This window comes from Gymnogyps californianus, chromosome 19 (assembly GCF_018139145.2).
Source record: "Gymnogyps californianus isolate 813 chromosome 19, ASM1813914v2, whole genome shotgun sequence".
Classification (NCBI taxonomy): domain Eukaryota; kingdom Metazoa; phylum Chordata; class Aves; order Accipitriformes; family Cathartidae; genus Gymnogyps; species Gymnogyps californianus.
In genome coordinates, this window is record NC_059489.1 from 1178764 (window position 1) to 1199345 (window position 20582).

General features: G+C 58.8%; 1 protein-coding gene across 4 annotated transcripts in view; it reads left to right on the top strand.

The window, feature by feature from the left end:
* The window catches only part of BAIAP2 (BAR/IMD domain containing adaptor protein 2), a 49779-nt gene that overhangs the window by 27618 nt on the left and 1579 nt on the right, over window positions 1-20582 (top strand). Inside the window, exons 7-15 of one of the 4 annotated variants that reach the window (XM_050908235.1) lie at window positions 8498-8650; window positions 11016-11243; window positions 12463-12664; window positions 13172-13373; window positions 13483-13551; window positions 13808-13970; window positions 15812-15846; window positions 18427-18474; window positions 18798-18833. In XM_050908235.1, coding sequence (XP_050764192.1) covers window positions 8498-8650; window positions 11016-11243; window positions 12463-12664; window positions 13172-13373; window positions 13483-13551; window positions 13808-13970; window positions 15812-15846; window positions 18427-18454 — 1080 coding nt within the window. In that variant the 3' untranslated portion in view covers window positions 18455-18474; window positions 18798-18833. Of the gene's footprint in view, window positions 1-8497; window positions 8651-11015; window positions 11244-12462; window positions 12665-13171; window positions 13374-13482; window positions 13552-13807; window positions 13971-15811; window positions 15847-16474; window positions 16576-18426; window positions 18475-18797; window positions 18834-20582 lie in introns of those variants that run through there. The other 3 variants (XM_050908234.1, XM_050908236.1, XM_050908233.1) reach the window with 3 other exon arrangements.

Consider the following 20582-nt stretch of genomic DNA (forward strand, 5'->3'; position numbering starts at 1 on the left):
CTGCCTTTTCACCACTTGTTGAGTGACCACATCTTGTCATCGCCTGCAAGTGAGATGGGTGGGCGAGACGCGCGCGGCGGGAGAGGCAGTGCTGTCCTCCCTCGGAGCTCCAGGATGCCGTTTCTGTAACATCATCTCGCTCTGCTGAGGTGCGAGGAGATTTGGGGCTGTTCAGGCCCTGGTTTGCTGGGTGGCGGAGGACAGCCCTCACCTGGGCCAGGGTTACAGCGTGGCTTGGGCTCCACGCTCTGCTAGATTGATCAGAAAGCCCAGTAAAACAGCCCAAACATCTCGCCTGTGACTCTTCAATTTGGATTTTCCCCCTTTATAAAGCAGAAATAAATGCTGATATTCAGCAGGCACCGCACGTAAGTAATTATCTTGTGGCTGGTGAGCAGTAGCTTCGGGAACATGGGGGTTGAGGAGGTCTGCTCGGGATAAGGCAGCGCTGTGATGCTCATGGACACTTGCAGGAGGCTTCTCCTGAGCTGCATCAGCCGCTCGTTGCATGGAGAGAGCTGATCCAGGGTTGTCTGCAAGTCCCACATCATCTGGCCACTGTCTCTTGTGCTTGTTTTGTGGAGTTTAACAGATGAGGACGGGCGTTGCAGGATTAAAATGGTTGAGGATTTAAAACACCTTGTGGTTTGCAGTAAAGACGACGCACGTAGCAGCTTAAAAGCAGCTCAAAGTGCAATTAGGCTGCAGGAGTGCTTTTCCATCTCCAAAGCTTTGTCTGTCATGGTCAAGGGAGATGCTGTGGTTGTGGGTTGTTACTGCTGAATGTCGCAATAAAGCCAGGCTTTTTATTCCTTATGAATCAGTCCAGAGCTTTTGTTATACAGGAGGAATGAAAGCTGAGACAGCTAACTGCCTTAAATGTCTCATCTTAGTTATGTAGTTACTGAGATTTTTTTTGACCTGTGTTGAAAACTGGGAGAACAAACCAATTCCATTCACTTCACGTCTTTTGTGAAGAAGAATGAAAACAATATTAAGATTAAACAATCACCAAGGAAGCTAAACTGCTGTAATTTCATTAAATGCTGGTTATGATCAAGCTATGAAATCAAGGTCACGATGGGTTTAGGACCCGGATTGAATCAGCAGCTCAACAATGAAGTTACGTTGGTTCAGCCTATTTATCAAATCATATTAGCGCTACGAACAATTGGATTTCTCCATCGGGCTGAGACGAAGCTGACTGTAATTCATCCTAAATAGCTGAAGCCGGCTGTTTGTGGTGAAAGGCCGTGCCTGGCCCGGGCAGAGGGGCTTTTGGCACAGCCGTGCCGGCGAGCAGCCGCAGCGGTGACTCCGGAGGGGCAGAGGGAGCTCCCTGCTCCTCCTAAGCCCTGCAAAGCCAGGGACTTGCTGAGCCGGGGGCGGTGGGCTGTGGAGGCTGAGCTCAGCTCCTGCCCAGATGTGTCTTCTGCTGTCCACACCTACACCTGCTCCTATGGGAATATTTTCAGCATTAAATACCACTGTGCCAAATAACCTGGGGGGTTTTATAAACTTTTGTAATTGAAACCTCATTTTGATATTCCCATCGGGAGAAATAATTTTAGGTATAGGTCAAGAAGCTCTAACTGATAAGGAGTTTGCACAAACCAGGTTACAAGGGCTTATGTAAAAGTCAAATAAGGAAGAATTATGTAAAAGCTCAGTGGCTCCAGGTAACTCTCTCCAGATTTTATCGTGCTTTAAGCTGAGTTAGGTTGTGTGCCCAAACCCAGCAAATGCAGTCAGCGGGGTGCAGGGAGGGGAAGCGCATGTGAAATGCTTGGTGGGAGACGCGTCAGGTCTGGGACTGAGCTGCTCTGGTCGTGGGCAGCGTCTGAGTGTCCTTCTTGCCACGGCCAGGTTGGGACCGAGAGGGATCCCCACTCGGGAAGTACCAACCTGAGCGTTCACGTAGCTCGGCGGCGTGACCTGCTCGTGTCTCGGGACCTTATTGGAGAGCTCGTCCCTTGCGGTGTTTTTTGCCTCTGTTTACTCTGTAATCGGCTGTGAACTCGGGTGCTGGCGACGTTGGCCCCTCTTACCGCAGGGCTGCGGCCCCAAGTGTTTGGGGGGCTTTGGGCGTTGGTGGGGTTTCAGCACACCTCGCTCCGGCAGGGCACTGGACCCTCTTCTCTCCAGACACAGTGCTGCAAGAGCCACATGCTGAAGCAGCTTTTTCAGGCTTTGCGGTCTGTGAGCGCTTATGAGAGAGGCAGCACTGAGAGGAGGAAAGTCTCCATCTCCTCCTTCCCGGGGCTGCGGCCGGGGTGGGTTTGCTCGGCCGCCATGGCTGGCTGGCAGTGTCCCTTCCACTCCGGGTGAGCTACAGGCTCTGGCACAAAGTGTGGTTTCCTGAAACCGGCTCTACAAATCTATAAGCAGCTGCTAGAAATACGCAAAATGAAGTCTTAAACTTCTTTTCCTCTGGGCTGAGATGCCTCAAATGCCTCTCCTGGAAAGCTGGTGTCTCGGTCCCCGTGCCTGCAGAGGTCAGGGCCGTGTCTGATGAGCACTTTGGTACCAAGCCTTGTGCATCGAGCTGTTGATCTGGGGTGTCCCTGTATTAGGGGAGTGTTTCAAGCAGCTGATCGTGAAACCCCCGCACAGCCGGCTGCAGAAAGCGCTTGCCTGCTGTTTTGCTCTCTGTACATTTTATGTAATATCACATGCGTGCGTGGATGGCGCTTTACAGGAGCAGTGGAAGGAGGAGGCTGGTGCCCCAATGAACAGATCTGTGAGACAGGCAACGTAACGAGGGGAGACAGCCCTTCTCGGGGGGGCACGGGGCGGCCGGCGCCCTCGGAGCGGGGCAGCTGCCCGACCCCCCAGCAGCGATGGCTGTGGCGACCTGGGGTCCCCTGGCTCTGCGGGGCTGCTCTGGCCTTGCAAAAGGCAGTGAAATGTGTTTTGGCTCCCACGGTGACCCGCGTATGGGCGTTCTCTGCTGCGGCAGAGGGTTTGGTCTGTCGCTGTATTTGCCTTATTACAAGAGAGGTTAGGTCACCTCAGGCTCGTTTCTGAGCTCCGGTCTCCTTCCCGGCCATGCTCTGCTGCAAAGAGCTGCTGATATCCCAGGGCTCGAATACGGCATCGCTCTGTCCGGCTAAAACTGACCAGCCTCCCTCTCCATCTGTAACACGCTTGGGTGATGGTGGGGGCTGCAGGGAGCCGGGAGGGGATGACGTCTCCCCCGAGGCTGCTCCAGGGTCCACCGGCTTCCAGGCAAGGAGCAAATTCTGGGAATGAGAAAAAGCTGTCTGCTTCCCCAGGAGCCATCAGGGCTGAGGATCCCCAGGCTTCTTGTTTTCCCCAGTTTGGCTATCTGTCGTGGTAGGGTTTCAGCTGTTTTTCCTTGAGACTATTCAACAGCTTAGGTGCTCTTCCTCTGTTAATCAGCCTAACTTCTTTCTTATTTTATCCCATTACTTTCTAATTATTCTCCCTTGTGGTTCCCTAAATAAATCCTCCCTTCTCTTGGTGTTTGCTCCTTCCAGGTATTTCAGCCTGCTGCATCGGTCTGGCACAGCTCGCAGAGTCCTCTCCCTTCCCCTCTCTTTCCTTTGTCTCTTTTCCCTGCTGCTCCGTGCTGCTGGTCCTGACGCGTCCCTCCCTGGGACGAGAGCCTGGTGTTCGGAGCCGGTGCGGAGGCATGGTCCCCTCCCTGCTCTGCATCTCTCCCAATACCGGCTAGAAGCATGCCCACCGCCTGCTCCCCTGCGGCATTCCTGGCTTTCTGGTCTCAAAACTCATTGCTGTGCCCACCGTGGGTAGCTGGTGACCCCTGAAAGGCCTTGCTGGCTTCTGCCTGCTGTTGGTTCCCTCTTGTCCCTGTGGCCGGTCCTTTGCTCAGCCTGTGTTACTGGCAGCGGCAGACCCATCTGATCGCCCATAAGATCTGTAATGATGATTTCTGCAGGCGTACTCAGCACGGTGGTGATTAGCATTGCCCTTGGCTCATTTTCCTGACTGGTTTGCACATTCTTGGCTTGGATAGAACGGTGTGAACTAACCTTTTTCCAGTAAGGATTGGGTGGTTATTAAAGGCTTGGCTGAAGTTTGGTAATGATGTTGCTCTTCCACCTGCACTAACCTCACTGATGGCAGCGTGCGCTTGAAAAGAACTCGGTCTTGACATTTATCGGATGCTTTTTCATCTTCACACACCTCTAGCTGTCAGCTTTGGAGTGGCATTGGGAAGTTGTTAGTGTAAGCAGCAGGGCCTTTGTGTCCCCTGCCTTTTCTGTGCCGGGGATGACAGCGGCTGTTTGAGCTGGGGACTTTGCAGCATCTTGTCTCCTCTTTCATGTTTTCTTGTTCCTAATTTGCTGTCTGACCAGTTGGGGTAACTTGGTCTGGCTTTTGAATGGAGATTGCCCAGCTCTGGCTGGACCCAGCGTGGCCAAGCTTTGCTCCAGCATCGCTCGTCTCCCCCAGGCACCGGGCAGCCAGGAGGGGCTGAACCAGCGGGTCCCTGGCTGAGCCACCGCTGCCTGTGCCGCCGGGGCTCCCCGGGCTGCCGGCACCGGGCTCCCCCTCCCCAGGATTGCTGCTTCCCTGGACCAGGCAGGAGCCCTCGCTCTGCTGGCTCCTGCCCCTGAGCCACGGCAGCATCTTAAACCAAACCCTTTGCCCGGCTGCGCCCAGCGCCGCTGCGTGCTGACATTGCTAATTAGGTCAGCGGCTCCCCGTGAATTGGAAGTGGATGCGTTCGGGAGGCGGAAGGGGGGGGGACGGGGGAGTTATTTGAGGCCTCTTCAACCTAGAAACCCAGAAAAGGTTTCTGGAGCTGTTGGGTGGCTCCGGTGCGTGCTCTGGCTCTCGGCACGGCTGTGACCACTGCGAGCGCTGCCCTGGCCAGCTCCCTGCCCCCTCGGGCACTCAGGTCACAAATGGTTTGGATTTTTTTTCCCTCCTTTAAACTGGGAATTTTATTTAGATGATGCTTAAAATCTGAATTTGAAGCTGACAACCTAAATCGAGGTCTGAATTTAAAATGCAGCACTGGAGCGGTACACGCTTGTCAGTGAGGTCTTGGAGAGGATGCTGCCGAGGCGCGGAGCCCAAGCTTCCATGCCGGCCTCGGCATGCACCTTCCCCTGCCTGTACGCCGGTTGTCAGGTTGTGCCAAGCTGAGAAATGCATTTGGTTGGGGTTCAAAATGCAGGATGGCTGCAGGATCCCCCCCGTCCCCGGGGAATGGAGATGTGAGCAGCAGCCGTGAGCCCGATGGCCCTGACGGGTGCCGGGCTGCAGGTAAAACACTGCTTGCTGATTAAAGACAGTGCTTCTCCTTGGCGTGCCGTAGTGAGATCTTACATCCTGCTTTGCCTGTTACTTTTTTTTCCCTGTGCAGCTGGCATATTTAACAAGGTTTTTATTTAAATTGTCTTTCTATGCATTATTGGAAAGCCCATTGTCATTTTGAGCAAATCCAAAATGAAAACTATCTAGTGAACAAGAAGTGTTGCTCGCCATTTTGTAATGTAATAACATGTAAAAATCAAGGCTCTGAATAAATCGATGGCACATCAAGCATATTTACATAAAGTATATAAAGCGCTGAGAATACTAAATTTAGAGCATAGGCGCTCCGCTTGCAAATCGACATGTTCTAACTGGCTGCAGCCATTAAGACAAGCCTTTCTTTAGTGAAATAATTAAAAGTATACTTGCGAAGCAAGATTGAAATCAGGGATGTAAGTAAGGCTTTAACTTGCGTATTTAAATCATGATTAAAACTGAAAATCTAACATTGCTAAGATAAGGAAGAGTTTCCCCTGTGTTGCGGTGTGTTCGGGACTAGAGCCGAGTCTTGCCCACCCGCCGTACCTGGGGCATGGCTGTGTCTGACCTGGGGAAACCTGAATCGCAGCGGGATGGTCCTTGTGCTACTGAACTAAATTAGCCGGCGGTGGACTCATTTCACTCCTCACCTTCTCGTTCTTGATGGCCCAGTTAGTAAATTAAGCAGGATGAGTTTAGGGTGTCCGGGGCCGCGCTTGCTCCCGCGCTCCTGCTATTTCAGGTGCTGTCATGGTTGTGCTTCCTTCCAGAAACGGGGCTCTGCAGGAGCATCGTCCCACTGCTTCCCTCAGGAGAGAAGGGAAGGAAACTTTTTTTTTTTTCAGGAGCTGCCTCTGGTGCAGCGGTGTGGGGACAGCGGGGCTTGGTCCGTCCCAGGCATAGCAGGGCTGCGATGGAGGGGTCGGGGCACCGGACGCCGGGGGAGCCGGGGGCTCTCCAGGCTGGCACTGGGGCATCCTTCCCTCCTGGCTCCCCCTCACCGTTGCCAGGCTGACACCTCTGGGCTCTGTCCCTGTGCTGTTCCCGGGGCTAATAATACCCGGGAGGAGGCGGCGTGCTGCCGGCAGCGTCTCTGTCCTGAGCCCGCTCCAGGGAGCGATGCTGTCCCTGCTCACGCCGAGCGCGTCCTCCCACAGCCGCCTGTGCCTGCCCGCCGGCACGTGCCCGGGGCTGCTGCCGCCTCTTCCCTGCGCCGTGCTGGCCCTGGTGCCTCTGTGCCTGCTGCCGGCACAGCCCGGCTGCTGGCACAGCCCGGCTGCCTGCCAGCTTTCCCAGTGCCCTCCCCTATATCCCTGCCAGCCCCCATCCACCTCAGCTCGCCCCACAGCTTCGCTTGGGGGTGATGCAAATACCTCCATTATTTCTGCTGCTGCGCCCAGTGGCGTCAGCTCAGTTACCTTCATTTATTTCTGTTCCTAAACACGGGTGTTTGCACTGGATTCTCTCATTTGGGGAAAAAAAATTCTCCTTGATACAGGGTTGTTGGTTGTAACCTGGGTTTTTACCCATTTCTCGCTGACCCCCTTTCCCCGTCCTGCGTTGGTGCATGTGGGGAGGCCCAAAACCCGCTGGGTCTGGCACGAGCTCTGCGCAGGGTTTGCTCTCGAGGGAGGATGCTCCGAGCAGGGTGGGAGCAGTAGGAGCTCCAGCTCTGAAATAAACCCCCTTTGAAGTCTGGGATGGCACTTAACCTCACTGCTTTTGTTGAGGTTTGTTCCATTTTATGTGCCTGCTAATAAATATTGTAGCATGCTAAAAATAACTGTTAAGCATGAAGAAAGAAGTAAAGCTGCTTTGGGCCCTGAATTTCCAGTTTAATTCCCTTCTCAGGGAAGCTCAGACTTTCTGAAACAGGTTTAGCAACGCCTGGGCTGCGCAGTCGGTTGTGGCTTTTCAGTGTGGTGCTGCTGTCGCAGGGAAGAGCCGGTGGCAAGGAGGTGTTGCAGGGCAAGGACAGCGATGGGCGAGAGATACGCTCTTCTTCGAGGCTTGGTGGCTGCTCTCCCAGTGCCACATCAAGGGTGGAAGCTCCCTGCAGAGGAGCTAGGGGCATCCCGAGAGGACTGAGGGGGAGGAGAAGGTAGCCAGGTCAGGGAGCTGGGGACATCTCATGCCCTCTGTGCTCAGGGATGATGGTGTGGCCGAGCAGCAGCCCTGCAGTCCCAGGCGTTGCTCTCAAGCCCTCCCGTGTGCCACGCTTGCATCGCACGGGTCAGCCTGAGCGGCCGGGTTACCCCAGCCCCGTGTGCCGCTTCCGTGCCCTGTACGGCACTGGCAAAGCCCCGCGTGGCGCAGCCGTGCTGACAGAAGTCACGTAGGTAGAGCAGGAGCCCGTGCCAGCAGAGGAGCTTCCCGGTGCCACGTCTGCGGCATCTCTGCCCGGTGCTGGCAGGGGCCCCGGGGTGCGGCATTGAGGAACGGCCACCCCAGCAATTCCCTTGCTGCTTGCGGCCGGGCAGGGAGGTGCTGTGCCAGCGTGCAGCGCTGCCCTACCCTGGCATTGTCCCCGTGTCCCCTGCACCACTTACCGTGCAGCTGACTGGCAAATGCAAACTGAAAGCGCTGCCGGTAGTTTTAGCGTTGCTGACGGCTGTGTGTGGTGGAGGGGTTCACATGCTGTCCCTGCTGCGGCCCCCGGCTCTCGGCAGCACGGCCCTGCCCGTCCTTGCGGGCAGCGATGGGCAGCAAGCAGTGATTCGGCAAAGACACCGGCAGCAGAGGAGGTGCCGGAGGCATTCAGCCCGGGCTGGGTTTCGTGGCAGTTTGTGCGCGGCGGTGCCTGGCAGGGGGCTGCGGGGGCCGTTGCCAGCCCTGGGCGATCGGCGCAACCTCCCTGGCCTCCGCCGCCGGTGCGATTGCCTCGGTGCGGCTCGGGCGCCTGTTTGGTGAGAGGGCGGCCGCACGCGGTACAGCTCGTCCCGCCGCCCGCGCGGCTCCCAGCCCACGCGCTGAGTCAGCGCCTCTGCGTGGGGGGGCTCCAGTGAGTAAGGGCGGGTTGGAGGGGCCACGCGGGCACATGAGTGCATGTCCTGGGCTTGGGGGGGAGAGGGCCCTGCGGGCACCCTGCCTGCTGCCCCCCCCCGCCAGCCCCACGGCCGCACCGCTGATGCCTCTCTGGAGGATGCTGCGGTGCTCGGTGGGCAAAGCGGTGAAGTCAGCCACCTCTCTGCTCCTCTTTCTGTTCTAGTACATCGAAGCCATCAGCAACAAGCAAGGCGAGCTGGAAAACTACGTCTCCGATGGCTACAAGACAGCTCTGACGGAAGAGAGGAGACGGTTCTGCTTCCTGGTAGAGAAACAGTGTGCGGTAGCGAAGAGCGCAATCACCTACCATGCCAAGGTGAGTCGGCCCCACCGGAGCTGCCGGTCTGCCGCCGTGCTCCCGTGGCCGCTGGGCTGCAGGTCCCGGCTGCCCGGTCACCGGGTGGATGCTATACGAGCCGTTGCCTATAGAGCAGGCTGATATCCTGAAAGCCGCAGCTTGTGCAGCCCCTGTGGCGCGGGGGGAATATACCAGGGGGTGACCCACAGAGGAGGTGCCCTGGGAGACGCGTGTGCTCCGGGGCTGGGAGAGGCTGGGCTGCTTCCAGGGCTGGGCTGCCCTCCCGGCTGCACCCCGAGCTACCCTTCCTCTGACGAGGGGGCACTTCTCCCAGGGGTGCTGCTCTGCATTTCAAAGCAGCTTCTGGCTGCATGAGGTAGACAGGACCGACTGTGGCTTGCTCGAGTGCCAACGCGGCCGTGCCGATGGCAGAGCCTGGCAGCGTACCCTGCTGTCTGGCTCACCCAGGGGGTGCCAGCCCCTCCACGGTGCCACTTGACCTGCGCAGGAGAGCTTGCGGTAGGTGGATGAGGCTGAGTTCACCTCTCCTGCGTGTCGTGGTCACCGAGGTCTGAGGGCTCTGCCCCGGCAGAGGCTCGTCAGGTTCCTCGTGATTTGCAAAAGCAGAAGAAACACAAAGCAGCGACGTTCCTGCTCGGAGTTGGAGCAGCACTGCCCACCTGGTAAGGCTCACTCTGACCCTGGCCTTACCCCCTGGCCTTAGCAAAAGCAGGGATTAAACCAGAGACTAAACTGTTGCTCCAAACCCCCTCTTTCCCATTCCCAGGCAGCCCACATCTCCTGGGCCGGGGGCTGGAGCTGCTGCCTGCCAGCCTGGGGAGCAGCGGCCCCCTGTGCTGGTCCAGAGCAGAATCCATCCGGATGAGGGCTGGGAACACCGGCGCTGCTCCCGCAGCCTTGTGCTCCCGTTCTGGTTGTTCCCCACCGCCACCCCCCATCGCTCACAGCACCCATCTGTCACCGCCGCGCTTGGCACCGGGGAGCAGGAGAAGGAGTTTGGATTAGTCAGCGCTGTCCTCGCGCTGCGCTGCAGGCTGGATCGATGCTTGGCATATGTGAATCCCTCCTGTAGTGCAGGAGGGGAAAAAAATCCCCCCCAGGGATGGCAGGGTCAGCAGGCAAGAGGGTGCCGGCACCCGCAGCGTGGCTGCGGCACGGTGGAACCAAAAACTTCTTGCAGCAGCACACAGAGGATGATTTTGCAAGAGGGACTCTGCAGGTGGCTTGTCCAGAGTGCGGTGGGCGTATGTGTGACGTGGGCGCCCGGCCCCGCACCAGCCTGGCAGCCGGCGTGGGCATTGCCGGCTAAAAACGCTGTCCTGCTGCTGCCTGCAGCTCCCGGAGGATGCTGGCAGCAGCTGCAGTCTGGGTGGCGAGGCTGTGCCTCGGCTGGAGCCGGTGGCCGATGGTGGGGAAATGTTCTGGGACTTTGAAATTGGCTTTAAAGGGGTTTTTTGATAGGTGGGGACCAAGTTGTCTCCAGGTGAGACCAGTTGCGAAGCCTTGCAGAGGCGTTGGGTCACCCTGTGCCGCATGGCTCCGCTGTGGCGTGAGCCGGCGGGCGAGCTAGCCATCAGGCTTACCGGAGCTGCTCCTCTGCAACTCTTCGCGGCACATTTGCCGGGGAGGTGTTTAGGCAGGTGGCTGGGGTGCCTGAGGAATGACCTCGGGGTGCTTTGGGACACGTCCTCTCCTGGAGAGTCACACAATAGGATGCACGCTCGTGCGTCATGGGTGTGTTAGCTGAATAAGGGCAAGTTTAGCTCCATCTTTTTTCTTTTTTTTTTTTTTTTTTTTCCTCCCTTGGCTCACAGCACGGCGGTGGATGAGCTGCCGGTTCTGCCCACGGGCAGGGAACAGCGGGGTTTAGCTGCAGGGTGGCGGGGCCAGAGGCTCTGGGGCTGAGCAGCCCTAAACAAGAAGCTTGTCCCTCAGGACCTGGGTGACAGCACAGAGTACGGGCTGTGCCCTGCCAAGCCTTTGTTCAGGTTTTATTTCTCCGCTCGGTCGAGCAGTGCTGTTCCTTGAGGAGCCCAGCACCCTGCCCGGCTTCCTGCGGCCCCTCTGCTCCTGGAGCTGCCCTGCCCAGGGTGTCTCGGAATAAGCTGGGGAGATGAACTACCTTTTCCTTCCCTCCTTTCCATTTTTCATGATGCCTTCCTGGCTCAGCTGCCGTCAGAGCCTGGAAGCGGTAAGTCCCTGTGTTTTATCTTGTCTGTGCCATGCACAGAGGAGTCGGATCAATCCTGCAGCCAGGATCAGGGCAGCTCCAGATCCGTGCGGTGCTTCCCAGGGAGGGGTGCAGAGCTGGGTGGTTTTCCCGCACCCCTGTGCCCTCACGCCTCGTTTTTCTCTGTTGCAGGGGAAGGAGATGCTGACGCAGAAGCTGCCGCTGTGGCAACAGTCCTGCTCGGATCCCAACAAGATCCCGGACCGCGCTATACAGCTGATGCAGCAGATGGCTGCCAGCAGCAATGGCACCATTATGCCCAGCCCTCTGTCTACATCCAAATCCAACCTCATCATCTCTGATCCCATCCCTGGTGCCAAACCTCTCCCTGTCCCCCCGGAGTTGGCACCTTTTGTAGGAGTAAGTATCTCTGTGGTGGAAGCTGTCCTGCCCTTCTGAGCAAAGCTGGAGGGACGAGCCTGGGCCGGTGTCACCGTTTTCCTCAGCAAGTTGCCTTTTGATGGACTGTCATTGATGCGCAGGGATGGGCGGCTCCGTGCACTCGCCGCTCTGGGATGCGGGAAGGAGTACGGCATGGCTGACGTGGGGATGGGCAGCCTGGCCCATCCCATCCCGCCTGGGTTGCTGAGCTCTGGAGGGGCAGGGGCTGTAGGGGCTCCCGGGGAGGTTTTGGGGAACCCATGAGCTGGACTTGCCTGGTCGGGCTGGTCCCAGAGCTGTGGGGCTGAACCAAGGTACCCCAGTGTCATGGTTTAACCCCAGCTAGTGGGATGGGGAGGAGGATTGGGGAAGAAAAAAGTAAAACTCGTGGGTTGAGGTCAGAGCAGTTTAACTAGAGTAAAAAAATACAATACCAACAATAATAATAATTAAAATATAATAATTGTAATGAAAATATAACAGAAAGAAAGAAAACCCAAGAAAAGACAAGTGATGCACAATGCAATTGCTCACCACCCACTGACCGATGCCCAAGCAGCGGTCCGCCCCTCCCAGCCAGCTCCCCCCAGTTTCTATACTGGGCATGATGTTCCATGGTATGGAATACCCCTTTGGCTAGTTGGGTTCAGCTGCCCTGGCCATGCTCCCTCCCAGCTCCTTGCACACCTGCTTGCTGGCAGAGCATGGGAAACTGAAAAGTCCTTAACTTAGGATAAGCGCTACTTAGCAACAACTAAACCATCAGCGTGTTATCAACAGTCTTCTCACACTAAATCCAAAACACACTGTACCAGCTACTAAGAAGAAAATTAACTCTATTGCAGCCAAAACCAGGATACCCAGTAAGCACAGGAGAAGGTGCTTGGGGTGACCCATGGGATGAAAGACCCTTCAGAAAAGGGTCTCCCCCCTGATGTGGGGGCATGAGCTGAGCAGTAGAGCTCAGGAGGGATTTGTCAGGTGCAGGGCAGCTTGGAGCAGTAAAATACCGTAGAGGTGACCCCACTGCTCCCCCCGGAGCAGTTTGTCTCAGGCGGGGAACTAAACCCAACAGGCTGAAGCTCTGGTCTGCCGTGAACTACCTTCCCTGGAGCTGCGTCCCGCTGCGGGAGCTGCGGTGGGATGCCCTAATGAAGACGTTCCCCGTCTTCCCCCCCCTCCTCTCCTCTCTCCGTAGCGCATGTCGGCGCAGGAGGCCATGCCGGTGATGAACGGAGTCTCAGGCCCAGACAGTGACGGGTACAACCACTGGTCTGAGATGAAGCCAGCACAGCCCAAATCTTTATCTCCTCCCCAGCCTCAGAAGCAGCTGAGTGACTCTTACTCCAATACACTCCCAGTTCGCAAAAACGTGCCACCGAAAAACAGCTACGCATCAGGTGAGGCTCAGTCCTCCCTGTCCTCTGCTCCGGGGGCTCCCGGGGTGCCGTGGGGCTGGCTGTGCCGGGGGGTGCTCGCGGGGAGTGGTTGGCAGGGGCCGGTCACAGCCGCGGTGAGCAGGGTCGTCGGGGATGCTGCTGGTGGCGGGGCGGTGAGCGGCAGCATCCCTCCGGCATCAAGTGCCGCTCGTGCCTCTGGACCTGGGGTTAGGAAACGAGCGGAGCTGGGCTCTGCTGCGGGTTTTCAGCCAACGGACAGCATTTCCAGGAGGAAAATCTTGAGGAATCTCGCGCAGGGAGGCTGCTCCCTTTGCCGTGGCTGGTGGGCGATGCCAAGAGCAGTGGCCAGATCCTGCTCGGTAAGGGGGAAGGCGCGAGTCAAACACTGAAGGTTTTATTGGCACCTGGGGTGAAATAAGCAAGGTTAGGGACCTGTCCCTGCCTGTACCTGGGTTTGGCTGCGGGGTGAAGGACTTGGGGCACTCGTTGGTCTCTGTCTCCCACCAGCCGAAAACAAGACGCTGCCGCGCTCCAGCTCCATGGCCGCAGGGCTCGAGAGGAACGGCAGGACGAGGGTGCAGGCCATTTTCTCTCACGCTGCCGGAGATAACAGCACCCTCTTGAGCTTCAAGGAGGGTGACCTCATCACGCTGCTGGTGCCGGAGGCCAGGGACGGCTGGCATTACGGAGAGAGCGAGAAAACAAAAATGTGAGTGCCGTGGCTGTCCCCGTGAACCGCTGCACCCCGGGTGCAGCCTCTCCTGGACCCTCCACAAATAAACGTGGGTTTGGCTTCATCCCCTGCCTTTGCCTTTCAGGAGGGGCTGGTTTCCGTTCTCCTACACGCGGGTCCTCGACAGTGATGGCAGCGAGCGGGTCCACACGAGGTAGGAGCATCGTGCGGGTGCCGTGCCGGGTGGGTCCCTGCACCCCTCCCAGGGCAGGCTTGCGGGCTTGGGATGGGAATACTCCGCTTCCCCTGGACGCGATGCATGTCGTTAGGAATAACTCCCAGCACAGGCGGGTGGTAGCTGGCTTGGGGAGGGGGGCGGTCTTTGGCCGTGGGGTCCCCAGGCAGCCTGGGGGTCTCAGCCCGGGGCGGGCTGGTGCTGATGCCTCTGCTTTGGGTTCCCCCCCGCCCAGCCTGCAGCAAGGGAAGAGCAGCAGCACCGGCAACCTGCTGGATAAAGACGACATCGCCATCCCGCCGCCCGACTACGGCATGGCCTCCCAAGCCTTCCCGGCGCAAGGCGTCAACACCTTCAAGCAGAGGCCATACAGTGTGGCCGTGCCCGCCTTCTCCCAGGTGAGCCCGCGGGGCAGCGGGGGCTTCTCCCACTTCGGGGAGGACTTTTTATAAACGGGAGATGCTTGAGCAAAGCCCCCGGCGTTAGTCCTTGCTGGAGCCCTGCGCGCGGCGGCCCGGGTGTCTGCGGCGTCTCCGTCCCGCCTGCGGTTTTAAAGCAGAAGGATGAAATGTGTTAAAGCGTCTTCTCAGTCTTGGCGTGGTGTAGACCGCGGGGAGGTGAAGGAGGGCTGCTCTCCAACCTGTGTTCGTTGTTTGTAGGACTACCTAATGCCCTATGGTTGTGCAATTAAAGACTATTCCGGTGGCCTCTGCCAACCACCCTCCGCTCACTACAAGCCTTACACTAGGTCGACAGCTGTAAGTCCGAACGCATGCAATGTTTCCCTTGGGATTTACAGGCAGTTTGCCGTTTTTGCCTGGCGACCCGTGTGCCTTGTCCGGGGCCCCATCCCCTGCCGAGCATCTCTCCTGGGGAGAAGGGATGGGGATGCAGGGAGGCGGCGGGAGAGGAGAGCAGCGGACGGGGAGGACGGGCCAGTTTGGCTCGCCTGGGCGGAACGGGCAAGGCACGGGGAGCGAATGGCACAAAACGGCACCGTAAACCCCCAAAGGACAACACTTGCCAACTCCATGGGAGCCTCCCACCAGAAACAGGCTGTTCACAGGCAGCTGGAAGCGTTTTCTCTGGCACATGCCAATTCAAGCCGGTGGCGGTCCCGTGCAGACGCTGGGGTGAGCGTGCAGGGCTGGGGCAGACCCCGGCCAGGGCTCTGGCGGTTGTCCCAAATGAGCTTAGGGTTTCTCGGATAACAAGTTGGGGAGGATGCATGTGTGGACAGCTTCAGCTTAACCCAGGAGCTGCTGCCATAGTGGGGCTGCCCCGCCAGAACGAGCACGGTGGGATGAGCCACGTTGGCTTCCCCGGAGCGCTCGGCACATGCTGGCGAATGGGGAGAGGATGAGGGGGGGAGAGGCGGCCACGCAGCACCCGACCCTTCGGCAGGGCACTCCAGAGAGGCGGCAGCTCCAGCTGGGGTCTGGCCCTCTCTGCAGGGGATGGGGAAGCGCAGCCCCACTTCTTGCCATTTGGGTTTTCCCACAGGGTTTGCTGCTGGATTTGGGGTTTCGTGATTGGGGGGAGCATTCCTGGGACAGTGGGAATTTGGGTCTCTCATCCCTGGTGTGTGGCGAGCTCAGAGACCAGTGACTCCCAGTCCTTCCTGGGGCGGTCCTGTGTTTGTTGTGGAGAGCAGAGCTGCTCTGTGGCCGTATCCCAAGGCAGGTCCTTGCCCAGGGAGCGACGTCCTCGAGGGACGTCCTCTGAGCCTGGTCCCCGTCTGCTCCTTGGACCAGTGCAGTCCTTCCCTGCTGTGAAGGCCGTTCAGTACCGGCTGAAGGAGAAAATGGTCCAAAACCCTGTGGGTTTCTGGTGGGAGTTAATACAGACAAACATCTCTGTCCACAGAACATTTCGCTGGTGTCTCTCAGACTCGTTCAATCCCTTTTCGAGCGTCTCACATCTCGAAAGTGGCTGGAGCTCTGTACCACGGTGGGGCTGGGCAGAGCAGACCGGGGCTCTGCCGGCTGTTGCTTTTCCTTGTCTTGCCGGATAAAGTCCTGCTCCGAAGAGAGTGGTGCAGCTTTACTCCCTGCTGTCTAAATCCCATGTGAATCATCTCCATGTCTCCCTTTCCTCTCCAAATGCATTGGCTCTCAGCCCCAGCATCCCTGGGTCCCGATGCACTTTGGTCTGTTTGTGTGACCCTCCGGTGGCACCTGAACGGGCACAGCCCCGTGTCCCCCACCCCTCACCGTGCTTCCTCCCCTCCTCTCCACAGGGTCTCGATGACTACGGGACGAGGTCCGTCAGCAGGTAAGACTGAACCTTCCTGTCGCGTTACCTGGAAGTGAACTGGTGGTGTTGGCTCTGGGTGAAGCCGTGGTGCCGTGTCCCCATGGGGGTCCTTGCGTGGGCTCCCCGGGGGACAGGCAGTGGCTGGGATGGGGCTGTGCAGGGGAGGACGCAGTGCAGGTCTCGTCTGTGAGCACGGAGGGACCCAGCGTCTCCCGGGGAGGGCAGGTCCCAGGGCCAGCCCCTGCGTCCCCAACCTCGCACCCCTTGTGCTCCTCCGGAGAGAGTCGCGTCTCCCCAGCCTCCTCTCTGGGGCTTGTGCCCGGATAGCGAGGCCACGGAGAGCGCACGCTCTTGGGGTCTTTCCCCGGCACCTTCTCCCACCCAGCAGCTCCTCCATCCCCGTTCCCTCTGCCTTGGAGCCTCCCCATCTCGCTCTTGGGGATAAACCCCAAACCCACAGGCACGGGCCGTAAGCAAAGCGATGACGGGCAGGGGTCGAGCTCGCCGCCCCGCTCCGCGGTGGGGGTGCTGCTGCCGATCCCCGGGGTGCCGTGCCAGGGAGCTGGGCTCCTGGGTATGGTACTGCCTCGCGGCGCGCGCCGGCGGTCCTGGCCACTCTGGCAGTCTCCTGTGCTTTGTTCCGCAGCGGCAGTGGCAGTTTGGTATCAACGGTGTGAGGACACCTTGGCTAGCGGCGGCCCCTTGCTGCTTGGAAGAGCTTTCTGCTTCTTTCCCCCCTTTTTTTCTTTCCCCCTCGTTTCTCTTTCTCTACTTCTTTTGGATTTTAAACTCTTGTGATCTTCAAGGAAACCATGGTGCTTCTCCACCCCTCCCTGGTGTTCACAGTGCCCTTGTTTCTGAAGCCTTTTCAGAGCAGAAACTGCCGATCGGTCTGTGCTTGCTTTGAAGCAGCCTGGATGCGGTTTACACTTTAGTGGGACCCAGTTTTTGTACTCCTGTGTGAATGTTAGCGATGCACTATCCCTCCTCTGGGGCTGCACGCCAGCCGCCTCGCACGAGCCTGGACAAAACCTCCCAGACTGGAACAAATATGCATGGCCTCTGGTGTCCGTACTGTTACCGAGCATCCGGGATGCCCCCGCGCCCGGGATGCCGTTCCCGTGGGGTCAGCAGCCCCGCGCATCCCCCTCGGCCTGATCCGCTTCCATCCCAACCACCCACCGCGGTGGCTTTGGGAGAAGCGGATAGCGCAGAGCTCCCGCTCCGGGGAAAGGGCTGCTTCTCGGCTGGGGTCCCGCTGGCTGTGGGGCGCAGCCAGCAGCCCCCCTGGAAGGGTTACTCCTGGTTGTTTTATAAATATATATATATATTTTTTTGTAGCAAGGTATTGTTACCTCACGTTAGCGCTGGGGGCTGGTGCGGAGCCGTCCGAGGACGCGCTCGCATCCCTAAACCGGGCTTGAGCGAGGCAGCCCCCGTGCTGTGCCGGGGGGCTCGGCAGCGCCCAGGGGTCTCCCACCCCGGCGCTGGGTCAGCGCTCGGGGTCTCGCTCCCGCAGCCAAGCCTGGCCGTAGCCCTTCCAGTGCCCGTGGCTGTCTCCACCGCAGAGCTGTACACGCTTTCTTTTTCTGATGTGATTTTTAAAACCTCTTACATTGCCTGTTTACTAGGACATTGCTGGCAATACAGACACACACACGGACAAGTTTTTGTTTTATATACTCGCCTATGGGCATATTGTAACAAGACCCTCCTGCATCGATGTCCTAATTTTGCTAAAGATTTTTAACCCAGGAGATTTCATGCTGAATGACTGAATGTAGAGGGGGAAAAAAAACCGAGCCTAGCAAAGCCTGTATGGAGATTGTAAAGTGCTGAAAAACCTTTTTTAAAAGCCAGAGAGAAATGTGCCCTGTACTGAGTTATTGTTTGAATAAAAGTTTTATTTATTGCATTGAGCCTGGGCCTCGGTGTCTTTTTCGGCTGCCATGCCTGTGTGCTGCCCATCACCGCCTGCATCGCCCATCGCACATTGCCATGCCTTTTTTTTTTTTTTTTTCTTCTCCCTTCTCCATCCCCTCGGCATTAGGCGGCCATGGGAGACCCTGGGTGCTGCCTGCCTGTGCTCAGCCCCTGCAGGCTTTAAACAGCTTTGCTGAGCGGGAGCAGCTAAAACTGTTTAAGGGCCGGGTCCCTCCTCCCTGTGCATCTCGAGGGGATGCTGCCGCATGCCGAGGCTGCGGCTGCGCTTTCCCGGCCCGGCGGCGGTGGGAAAGCGGCGATGGCCGGGGCGAGGGGAAGGAAGCCGCCCCCCTCCCTTCCGTAGCCCCCGCCATGCCCAGCCTCTCCTCTCCGCAGGTGGCTCCCGGCTGGCCGTGCCCTTCCTTCCCCTCCTCGCAGGGAGCCGGCGGGCAGCACCAGCAACTCAATAAACATGACTTTTCCTCCTTTTTCTTCTTTTTTCCTCCTGCTTCCTCTGCCCGGAGGTGCTGTGTGTGGTGCAGCTGGCGGGCTCTCGCGCCAGGGCGGCTGCCGGCTCCTAGCCCGGTTCCTCTCCTTAACCAACACCTTCTGTTCCCGTCAAGGGGTCGGAGCGCATCCCGGTGTCCTCCAACCCGCCTTCTCTTTCCCTTGCAGCCCCGATGTTGAAGTGGCCAGGTTTTGAGATGCCCCTGCCCGTAGTTAGTAAGTTGACGGTCTCGGGGGGGCTGAGCCCTGGGTGCGCTGGTGCTGGGCAGCGGGTGAGAGCCACAGGGCTGCGCGGGGATGGTGCCACCGCTCTGCTTTCCCCCTTGCACCCGGCCGAGCGCGTCCCCTCCCTTGGTCACCGCTTGTCCCTGTCCCGGTGGCAGGAGCTCCCGGTCTAACCGCACTGCATTTGCACGGCCCCTCGCACCGCTGCCACGCCGGGCAGCCCGCTGGGGCCACGCTTCCCCCGGGAATGCTGAGCTGCTCCTCCTGCTCCTGCCGCTTCCCCTGCTCCCCATAACCAGCCTCTTTGGTTGTAGGTCTCCGGTGTCCGCTGTCCCACCAGCGCCTAGTCGCTGCATCGCTGTCCCCAGCCCTCTCCTGTGGGACAGAGCAGATCCACACTAATGTCAAGTTTTTTGAGCAGCTTCTTTTGCTTGTAGACCGCCCTGGGGATGCGTCTCGGGAGCCTCCTCGTCCCGACCCCAGCTGTGGCCCCAGGGCAGGGATGGAGGAGTTTCCCCAGGAGCCGAGACCCCCCCTCGCCGGCATTGCAGAGCCCAGGAGAGCCCCTTCCCTGTTTCTCTTTGATCCGTGAGCTGGTTTTCCCGTGGCTGGTGGAGCTGTGGGCTCCCATCCCAATGGCTCTTGTCTGCCAGAACAAAAATAGTTAAATAATAACCCCTGGTGACTCATCAAAGCAACCTTCCCTCTCCCTCCAGTCCTGAGAATCTATTTTGGCATCCTGGGGGGGGAAAGTGATCTAAGAATCTGCATTAATTAGGTGGGAAATTAATTACCCTATTTTTAAGCAAAAGCCATTTATCTTTTGAAGAAAGCAAAAGCACACTTGGAGAGGTGAGGGATGGCAGGGGAGAGGGGCCGGGGGAGGCAGCAAGTGCCCTTCCCGGGGGGCTGGGGGGACCGAGCCTCTTCCTCCTGCCCGGTGGGAGGTGGCTGGGGACGTCCCAGCGCTGCTCAGGTCCAGGCAGAGGTAGCCAGTAACCACGGCTGCTCCTCACATGGCTTAACCCCACGGTCATGTTTGCCTTAATGCTTTACCTGCACCCATGTCTGGGGATGGCAGGGCTGTGCCCCGCAGGGGAGACCTGCCGGTGGCCCAGCCATGGGACCCGGCATGCGGGGCCATGGCAGTGCCAGGGGCCGAGCAGGGCTCGCCGCCGCAGGCTTGCAGCCATTGCCTCCGTTGCAGAAGGGAGAGGGTTTGTGCAGCTCCCTGGGGAGGGCTGGGGGCAGAGGCTGGGCTGGGGCCGGCCGGGCAGGGAAGGGCTGTCTGGCTGCAGGCAGGAGAGGCAGGGGGTGTGCGGGGCTGCAGGGGTGCTCTGCAGCTCCCTTGGCTGCTGTGCCCGGTGCAGGTCTGGACCCAATGGCTGCGGGCAGCCCAGGGTGGCCGTGCACTGCAGGCAGCTGACAGTATCCCCATGGCTGCCTGCACCCCCTGGGAGTTACCTCCTGCCCTGTAGCCAGTAAGCGCCGGTGGCAGCGGGACAGCGCTGGGGATGCCCCAGGTAGGTAAAGCCCGGCTCAGCCCGGCCGCTCACGGCTCTGGCTATGGGATGCTGCCATTCCTTGGCATGGCCGAGGCTGGCTTGCTGGGAGCTGGGCTGTGCTCGGCCTCGTGGCCCTGCCGAGCTCCTCCTGTGCAGCCAACTCGTCTGGGCACCCCATGTGCTGCCCCTCTGACATTTGGCTTCTCCAAAGGCTTCCCAGCCGGCACGGCACGGAGCTGCAAGCTCTGCTCTTGCGTGGGTGTCCCTGCGCATCCCTCGGCAGACAGGGCGCAGGGAGCCGTAACCCCCTGCTCCCCCATAGCGGCACGGTGCAGAGCTGGGTGAGCTCGGGGTGCTCCCACACGTGGGAATGGCTCGAGCCCAGCCTGGGGGGTTTGGAGCAGCTTCTCCAGCCCCAGTCCCCCTTGGCAGCCCTAGCTTTAGGCCTGCTGGAAAGCAAGGTAGGAGAACATCCAGCATGCAGCAGCTCTTGCCGGCTCGTCTCTTACATCTACCACGGCTTTAATTGAGAGAGAAGCGGAGGAGTGGGGGGCAGCTCGGCCCACGGGCTCTGCAGGGCAGAGCAGCTCCAGC